Below are 10,042 nucleotides of genomic sequence, written 5' to 3' on the forward strand. Positions count from 1 at the left end.
TAGATCATTGTATGAATATACTGCATTTTATTTCCTGCTGATGTATGTTTCAGTTGTTTAGTAACTACCAGGAAATGCTACTCTGTACATTCTTGTATATGTACCTTGGTGCTCATATGCATGTTTTTCTAGAGTATGTACACTGGGATGGGATTGCTGAATTTAACAGTTTGTATATCTTGTACTAGAAGATAATACAAACTTTTCATGATGAATTGTGCCAATTCCTATCCTACCACCATTGTATGAGTTTTTATATGTGGATTCTATTTGATTTCTCATGTGTGTTAATTCTTTTAAAAGTTTTTGGGGGCCATTTTTCAGTTTGGCTTTTGTGGATGGCTTTGTAAAAGTTCTTTATGTATTCTGGATATTGGTACTTTGTCAGTTAATGTACATACCAAAATGTCTCCTGTTTTCTCATATGTATTAACCATTTTGGTCAGGATTTTCTTCTCCAATATGAAATTGGGAAGTTTATATTTCTTTCACACAGGTAACATTTTCCTCTATTTTTTTTTTTTTGTGATGGAGTCTCGCTCTGTCTCTCAGGCTGGAGTGCAGTGGCGGGATCTCAGCTCACTGCAGTCTCCGCCTCCCTGGTTCAAACGATTCTCTTGCCTCAACCTCCTGAATAGCTGTGACTACAGGTGCGTGTCACCATGCCCAGCTAATTTTTTGTATTTTTAGTAGAGACGAGGTTTCACCGTGTTAGCCAGGATAGTCTCGATCTCCTGACCTCATGATCCGCCCGCCTCGGCCTCCAAAAGTGTGGGATTACAGGTGTAAGCCATTATGCCCAGTCTTTCCTTTATCTTCTTAATATAGGGACACTGTATGGTTAGATCAGGATTCCGATTATGGAAATGTTGGTTATTGCTGAGCCATATGGCAGACTATAACTTTCTATCCTATACAGAATTTTGTTTCTCTGATATTAACTTTTTCTCTTTGTTAACGTTTTTTTTTTTTTTTTTATTTAAAGAGCAATCAATTTTATAAACTATATAAAAAGTCAACTTTAGCAAATCTTTTTATTCCAGTTAAAGAATTGAGAAAAGGCCAAAATGGCCCTAAAAATTAGAGTCACATTGTTGTTGAAACTTGGGGAAAGATAGCATTTCAGGGTTGAGAGCTTCTCAGTTCTTTTTTTTTTTTTTTTTTGAGACGGAGTTTCGCTCTTGTTACCCAGACTGGAGTGCAATGGCACAATCCAGCTCACCGCAACCTCCGCCTCCTGGGTTTAAGCAATTCTCCTGCCTCAGCCTCCCGAGTAGCTGGGACTACAGGCATGCACCACCATGCCCAGCTAATTTTTGTATTTTTAGTAGAGACGGGGTTTCACCATGTTGACCAGGATGGTTTCGATCTCTTGACCTTGTGATCCACCTGCCTCGGCCTCCCAAAGTGCTGGGATTATAGGCGTGAGCCACCGCACCCAGCCCCGCTTCTCAGTTCTATAACAAGGTAGACCTGGGTAGTAAAGATGTTATAAAATCATTTTAAAAAAAATTTTTTGAGACGGTGTCTCACCATGGCACACAGACTGGAGTACAGTGGTGTGATCTCGGCTTACGATAGCCTCAACCGGCTGGGCTCAAGCCATCCTCTTGCCTGAGCCTGCCAAGAAGCTGGGACTACAGGCACACACCACCAAGCCCATCTGTTTATTTTTTTGTTTTTTTGCGGGGTCGGGGGTTGGTTTGTAGAGATGGGATTTTGTCACGTTACCCAGGCTGGTCTCAAACCTCTGAGCTCAAGCAATCTACCCACCTTAGCCTCTTAAAGTGCTAGGATTACAGGTGTGAGCTACTGTGCCCAGCCAAGATGTTAGAAAATTCTAGGCTCTGGGTAGCAGCATAACTGTCAACAGCAACAAAAAGGCCATACTACAAAGTTTAGTGAAGGTCAGTTCCACAGAAAACACAAAGCATTCATTTTGTCATACGTAGAAATACAGTTTTAGTAATAATCCAAAAGCATTTTTTATAAAAATGAAAACCATGTTTTAAATTTTTTCATTTTTAAAAACTGATAGGTGTTATTTTGTTACATACATACAATGTGTAATAATCAAATTAGGGCATTTAGGATATCCGTCACCTTGAACATTCATCATTTCTTTGTGTTGGAGACATTTCAGATCTTCTAGCTATTTTGAAATAGACAGTAAATTATTGTTAACTGTAGTCACTCTCCTGTTCTCTGGAATACTAGAATTTATATTCCTTCTATCTAGTTACATGTTTGTATTAACCACCTTCCATTCCTACCAAGCCTCTGAACCGTCATTCTATTCTGTACCTTTATGAGATCAACTTTTTTTTACCTCCCATATATGAGTGCGAACATTGAATATTTGTCTTTGTGCCTGGCTTATTTCACTTACACAATGTCATCCTTCAGTGCCATCCGTGTTGTAGTAAATGATGGGATTTTAATTTCTTTTAATGGCCAAATAGTATTTTATTATATATTAAACCACATTTTCTATATGCATTCATCTGTTGATGAACACTTAGGTTGATTTCATATCTTGGCTGTTGTGAATAGTGCTTAAACATCAGGTACAGGTATCTCTTTGATATACTGATTTCCCTTTTTTTTGGATAAATTGCCAATAGTGGGATTGCTGGATCATATGTGATTCTCTTTAGATTTTTGAGAAACTTCCTTACTGTTTTTCATAATGGTTATACTAATTTACATTCATACCAATAGTATATGAGTTTTCATTTCCTTGCCAGCATGTGTTAATTTTTGTCTTTTTGATAATAGTTATTCTAACCGGTGAAATGATACCTCATTGTGGTTTTGATTTGCATTTCCCTTATGATTAGTGATGTTCACTAATCATTTTTTCATGTCTATTGGCCATTTATGTGTTGTGTTTTAAGAAATGTGTATTCAGATTAACAAATGTCAGAATAAAATTTTGAGACCATACATGCCTGCTTTTCAGTGGGATTATTTGGGTTCTTTGTTTTCTGTTTTGCTGTTGAATTCTTTGAGCTCCTTGTGTATGCTGGATGTTAGTACCCTGCTGGATGAATAGTTAGCCAATATTTTTTCTCTGTCAACAGGTTTTTCACTCTGTTGATAGCTTCTTTTGCTGTGCAGAAGCTTTTCAGTTTACTGTAGTCCCTCTTGTCTGTTTTTGTTTTTGTTGCCTGTGCTTTTGAGGTCTTAGCCATAAAATTCTTGTCTTGACTCGGGGGGAGGGGTCCAATCTTTTGGCTTCCATGGGCCACTTCGGAAGAAGAATTGTCTTTGGCCACACATGAAATACACTAACAATAGCTGAGGAGCGAAAAAGGAAAATTGCAAAAAAAAAATCGTAATGTTTTGAGAAAGTTACTAAATTTCTGTTGGGTGGCGTTGAAAGCCATCCTGGGCTACACATGGTCTCTGGGTTGGACAAGCTTGGCTTAGACCAGTGTCCTGGAGCATTTCTACCTATGTTTTCTTCTAGGAGTTTTGTAGTGTTGTGTCTTATATTTAGGTCTAATCCGTTTAGAGTTGATTTTTGCGTGGAGTGAGAAGCAGGGGTCTAGTTTCATCCTTCTACATATGGATCTCCAGTATTACAAGCACCATTTGCTGAAGAGAGTATCGTTTTCCCAATGTGTGTTCTTGTTTTCTTTGTCAAAAATCAGTTGGCCATAAATACGTGGATTTGTTTCTGAGTTCTCTATTCTGCTCCATCGATCTATGTTTTTATACCAGTCCCATATAGCTATATAGGGTCACTGTAGCTTTGCGTAGTATATTTTGAAGGCAGATAATATGATGCTTCCAGCTTTCTTCTTTTTGCTCAGGATTGCTTTGGCTATTTGGACTCTTGTGGTTCCATATGAATTTTAGGATTTGTTTCTATATCTATGAAGAATGTCATTGGTATTTTTGTTAGGGATTGCATTGAATTCATAGATTGCTTTAAGTAGTATGGCCATTTTAACAATAATAGTTCCTCTGATCCATGAATATGGGATGTCTTTATATTTGTTTGTGTTCTCTTTAATTTCTTTGATCAGAATTTTCTAGTTTTAAAATACAGAACACTTCACGTATTTGGGTGTCATCCTTGTGGAGGGGACCATCCTAATCTTCTTTGTTCAAGTTTTGGGTATGTGCTTCTGAAGCAAGCACCGAAAGAACTTTTTTCACAGGGTCTTTTAACCTGTTCCTCCTACCAGGCTTTCTAGGCTTGCGGTTTAACTCTGCTCTTGGGAAACCTCTTTTTACCACTCTTCTGAAGATTCCTTTTAGCTTCTTATAGGAACCCCTGTTTCCCGGGTGTCATGTCTTTTCTGTTACTCACTTTTCTGATACAGCACATCTTTCAGTGATTCTTGAGGGTTCAGGGATGAAAATTTTGAGGCCATACATGTCTGCAAGGATCCATATCTCTCCACATTTGGTAAGATTTTGATTGAATATAGATGTAGATTGGAAATCATTTTCATAATTTTGAAGGCATTCTCTCTTGTAGACTTTCTGGCTTCCAGAGTTGCATGAAGTCTTGGTCTTTGCTCTTTGGCCTGTTTCTTCTTTCTGGAATCGTTAGACTCTTCTCTTTTGCCTCCAGTGTTCTGTTACATCAGGACGTCTTGATGTGTATCCATTTTTATCCTTCGTGTAAGGAGTGCAGCATGCTCTTTTGTGAACATTTTGGGGAATTTTCCAGCATTATTTATTGAAGATTTTGCCCTTTATCATTCCTTTCTTTCTCACCTTTTATCTTTTTGTTGTACTTTCTGAGATTTATCTTTCATTACCTGTTCTGTTGAGATTTTAACTTCCACTATTGTGACTTTAATTTCCAAGTACTCTTTTTTATTTTCTGGATGTTTCTTTTTTATGCTCTGTGTTCCCCCACCCAGTCCCCCAGTGGATGAAGTATTCATTAAAGACACCGAGTTTGGATTTTTTTCCTTGATGTTTTGTTTCCTTGCTGAGTCAGTTTTCCTAAAATTACTTTTATTATTTTTGTCTCAGTGTTTCTTATTAAATACTGTCCTCAAATGTCTGGTACTCCTTGGCTACCTAGTTAACGTTTTTATGAGTGTAGGACACTTAAATACCACTTAAATCCTTTCTGTGTTGATAGGGCTTGCAGATCTCAAATTTCATTGTAGATTTATCTGGTTTCTCTATTTCACTAGATGAAAGGATGTTAGTATCCTTCTTTCTTTCCACTTAGTCTGTCAGATTCCCCAGAGAAGATGCATCCAGTCTCCTGCTTGGAGGGCATCAGGGAACTTCCATTTGCCAGTGTTCTGGAAGTTAAGATTTGGAAGATGGCTGGAGCCCTTAGTATTTAATGAATATTGAACCTACTCTTAATTCCCATTTTCAAAATGATATTCTTACTGTTAACTATATGTGGTATTCCCCAGTCCAGACACTTGTACAAAGACTTCTGTTCTGGTGAGGTGAAAGAGGAGAATTACTGTCTTCTTTTTTTTTTCTCCTTTTGAGATGGGGTCTCACTCTGTTGACCAGGCAGGAGAGCAGTGGCACAATCCGGGCTCACTGCATTCTCGACCCCCTGGGCTTGAGATCTTCCCACCTCAGCCTCTTGAGTGGCTGGGATTACAGGTGCACACCATTATACCCAGCTAATTTAAATAATTTTTTTATAGAGATGAGGTCTCTCCATGTTGCCCAAGCTGGTCTCAAACTCCTGGGCTCAAACAGTTCACCTGCCTTGGTCTCCCAAAGTGCTATTACAGGCATGAACCACTGCACCCCACTGAGAATTACTATCTTGGTGTTGGGAGGGGAGGGATTGGTCCTGGATATCTGCTATCCTTCCTTTCTCTGTCTCTCTCTCTCTTTTTTTTTTTGAGACGGAGTTTCGCTCTTGTTACCCAGGCTGGAGTGCAATGGCGCAATCTCGGCTCACCGCAACCTCCGCCTCCTGGGTTCAGGCAATTCTCCTGCCTCAGCCTCCTGAGTAGCTGGGATTACAGGCACGCACCACCGTGCCCGGCTAATTTTTTGTAATTTTTTTAGTAGAGACGGGGTTTCACCATGTTGACCAGGATGGTCTCGATCTGTTGACCTCGTGATCCACCCGCCTCGGCCTCCCAAAGTGCTGGGATTACAGGCTTGAGCCACCGCGCCCGGCCCCTCTCTCTCTTTTTTAATTCCTGCCTTAATTCTCACTTCCAGAGGTATTTGGAACCTAAACGTTTTGGGTATGTTTGGTATAAATGCAATTGCTTCTGTTCTTTACCTGCTGCTAGTTCCGTATCAACTCTATCAGCCTTCCAGCTTCTAAACCTTTGTTGCTGTGGTCACCTCTCTCTCTATCTTTGTAAAAATCCCTTGTTGTTTTAATGCACTGTTCAAAGAAGATAGAGCTAAATGTCTTTATTGATTTCACTATCTTTAACCAGAAGTCCAGGCTGCCCTTTTCCCCTTGGTCATAGGTAAGTTGTGTGATTTGTTGGAGGTGTCAAGTATGTACTGTGTGTTAGTGGAGAAAATATTTTAGTTTTCTTTGGATTAAGAGACCAAAATATCTTAATTGTCTGCATGTGTTTATATGTAGAGGTCAGAGTCATTAATTTCAAAACGTATCATTTTGCCCTAGTGAAGTATTTCTGCTTCAATTCTTATAGGTTCGGTTTTCCAGTTCGGCAGCAGCACTACAAATTTCAACTTCACAAACAACAATCCATCAGGAGTGTTCACATTTGGTGCAAATTCTAGCACACCTGCAGCCTCAGCCCAGCCTTCAGGCTCGGGGGGCTTTCCGTTTAACCCGTCTCCAGCATTTACAGTGGGGTAAGAGAATTTTTTATTGAAATGGAGAATTTACATTGGTTAGGGTATGTACATGTATATATTTTGTTTTCAAAAGTTACCAAGATCCAGTATGGTTTGGGTAAAATTAAATATGTTCTCCAACATAAATTGACCATACTGCAATTCTGGAGGATTATATTATAGTTTGAGAAAAGAAACAGTAATGCGTGTGTTAGGTATAGCAGAAAATGTATATAACAGTTGCTGCTGCTCATGGTAAATGTTAGGATTCGGAAATTTTGCTCCGAGCATCATACCACATTATGAAGCTTTTATTTTTTACAGGTCAAATGGGAAAAATGTGTTCTCATCTTCTGGAACTGCAGTCCCTGGCCGCAAGATAAAGACTGCTGTTAGACGCAGAAAATAAAGGTCACATTGGTGTTATACGCAATTTTAACAGCTCGTGCCTGCTTTCAGATACTGAGTTGGACTTTGCGCTAGGGTTATCTGAAGTCAGATCTGCCTAAGGACTTCTTTAATTTTGGATTTTTCCTCCTTTCCCTTTCTTTACAGAAGCCCCACCCTGCTTCATCTACCCTCTTTTTAAAAATAATAGCTAGACTGGTGACTGATTCTGCAGCAAAAATATTTTATGATCCAGCAGATTATTCACTGATTTGACATAGTCTGGCTGTTCCCAGGAATGGAGCCTGCACGGCAAATGGCTTTGTATAGAACCTCTTTGTCTACACCATTATGTGCGCTGATAAGCGTTTACGGAACGCGTTGAAATTGTAATTATATCTGAGGAATTCTGTATAGATTAGAATTCTGTATAGATTAGAGAATGTTGAAATGGATGATTTCTATGCTGAGTTTGTGCTGGTGTATGTGTGAAGTGAGTGAGTTGGGTGTATTGTGCACTAAACTTTTCTGATAGAGGAAGCCTGATTAAAGAATGGTCCGTGCTAAGGACTTGTTAGATCTAGTTCATTCTCCATTTAATAATTACATGCTATTTCTATATTTTCATTCTTCTATCACCTGTCTTGCCTTTTTCATTATTTTATTATGAAACTTGTGTAAATACAATTTTGTTTCTGTACTTTTTTGGCATAACATAAATCTGTGAACTTGAAATTTGAATTTTGTGTTAGAGATTTTTTTGTTGTTTGTTTAGTCTTGTCTCAGATTTTATTATATAAGTCCCATTATTCAAAGTTGCCTAAATCCATTTGGAAATCTTTAAAAAAAATTGGAGATTCTTAAAGTTGAATTTATTGGCTTTTCTGATCCAGTTTTGTTTGGACCAAAAACCAGTATTGTACAAAGTATTAAGCATATATTTTTATATTTACTAAAATGGACTGTGGTGACTTTGGATAATAAGGAAAAGTTTAATATTAAAGCCATGTTTATTACAGTATAATTAACATGTTAAACCATGGGATAAATGCCATCAATAAAAAATTATGACATACTTTTTGTTCTAGTATTACCTCATAATGAAGGTACACAGTCTTATTGGGACAGGACTATTAAAAGGTTAACAGTGGCTCATTAGAAGATAAATGCCAAAAAGTACATTGACATGATTCAGAAAACTCCTAAGAGAAGGGGAAAGTAATTTGCACATCAATTTACATACCTTTAAAAAACAGTTGAAAGTAAACACACATCCATTTCACTTTGTGCTTGTATCTTCCTTGGTAAGTTACTGGATAGTGTAAGTATTATTTTATTGTTTTTTTTAACTGGATTGTTTTCCTGTGGTTCACAAAAGAATTCTTGGAACAGTATTTGGTAATTTTATTTTTCAGTTTGAATGTAGTTATTTTGTGCTCAGTTTTAATTTGCTGAACTTCTGGTTGGTTGAAGTTTCTTTCTTTTCCAAGATGGAGTCTCTCCCTATAGCCCAGGCTGTGGTGCAGTGGTGTGATCTTAGTTCACTGCAACCTCCGCCTCCCGGGTTCAAGCAATTCTCCTGTCACCTTCCCGAGTAGCTGGGACTATAGGCGTGCACCACCACACCAGGCTTTTTGCATTTTTAGTAGAGATGGGATTTCACCATGTTGGCCAGGCTGGTCTCGACCTCCTGCCTCAGCTAATGTGCCCACCTCGGCCTCCCAAGTGTTGGGATTACAGGGGTGAGGCACCTTGCCCAGCCTTGCTTTGGGTTGTATGCTACATACACAAGTGAAAACTGAAGCTATTTGTAGCCGGGGATTGGAGGGGGATAAATGTTGGAAAGAAAATAATGAAAGCCCATACTTCTCATGCTGGGCCAATGAGTAATGAAGATGGATTGATTGACAGTGTCTCACCCAGGGTAGCATGCAGTGGTGTGAACATAGCTCCCTGCAGTCTTCAACTCCTAAGCTCAAGCAGTCCTCCTGCCTTGGCCTCCAGAGTAGCTGGGGACTACAGATGTGTACCACCATGCTAACTTTTTTTTCATTTTTTGTAGAGAACAGGGTCTTGCTATGTTGCCCAGGCTGGCTCACTTGAACTCCTGGGCCCAAGTGATCTTCTTGCCTTCCAATGTGCTGGAATTACAGGTGTGAGCTACCAAGCCCAGCCAGGAATTGGTTTTAATGAAAAAGAATCTCTGAAGGGAGGAAAGTCATGTTCAGAAAATTTAATCGAATAATTAGGTAGGTATGTTTTTATAATTTGGTTGATTGACCAGAGGATCGGTGGCTCGCACTGAATGTACCATTAGTAGTATTTGGTGGGGTATGTCAGATATATTCTAGGACTTCATCACAGAGAGTGACTGGGTCTGGATAGGGTCCAAAACCAAATAAGCACCTGGCAGACTTATACACTGAGGTTTGGGGGTGTCACTTTAATTGCTAGTTTTGAGTAATTAAAATTCTGGGCATTGAGATAAGGGTATAGTTCTGACCACTGAAAAATGTCTTTAAGCTGCTCATTAATACTTGTTACAAATTCTACCCTGAAATTGGCTTGTTCATCTAATGTTATTATTTGAAATTACTGAACTAATTTTAGCATATAACCAGGCCATATGCTGGTTAAACATGGTAAGAACTTTTTAATTATATTAGCATGTTATTTTCTGTGCCTATTTTAAACTTTGAAGTTCAATGGGAATTTTATAAAGGTTATTTTAGTTTGTGCATTTAATGGGAACTGACAGAGCTGGTGTAGTAAAATTGAGAAAATAGGGGTAGCAGGTCTAGCTGCACACATCAGCTGTATACCACGTCAGCCAAAGCCTTCATTTCTTTGTTATATGGGACAACTTGTATAAACTTTT

At 38.7% G+C, this 10,042-nt stretch overlaps 1 protein-coding gene and 1 non-coding gene across 8 annotated transcripts in view; one reads left to right on the forward strand and one right to left on the reverse strand.

Annotated features, from left to right (window-relative positions):
- Positions 1-8,239, forward strand: part of NUP153 (nucleoporin 153) — a 76,661-nt gene extending 68,422 nt beyond the window's left edge. For all 7 annotated transcript variants that reach the window (XM_002746195.5, XM_008993919.5, XM_035294821.3 and 4 more), the window contains 2 exons: positions 6,630-6,795; positions 7,102-8,239. In XM_002746195.5, the coding sequence (XP_002746241.1) occupies positions 6,630-6,795; positions 7,102-7,186 (251 nt within the window). In that variant the 3' untranslated portion in view covers positions 7,187-8,239. The remainder of the gene's footprint in view (positions 1-6,629; positions 6,796-7,101) is intronic.
- Positions 4,048-4,149, reverse strand: LOC118153318 (U6 spliceosomal RNA). The gene has a single exon (XR_004742567.2). It is a non-coding gene; the product is annotated as a U6 spliceosomal RNA (small nuclear RNA).
- Positions 8,240-10,042: the final 1,803 nt, after the last annotated feature.

Source organism: Callithrix jacchus, chromosome 4 (assembly GCF_049354715.1).
Source record: "Callithrix jacchus isolate 240 chromosome 4, calJac240_pri, whole genome shotgun sequence".
Lineage (NCBI taxonomy): Eukaryota > Metazoa > Chordata > Mammalia > Primates > Cebidae > Callithrix > Callithrix jacchus.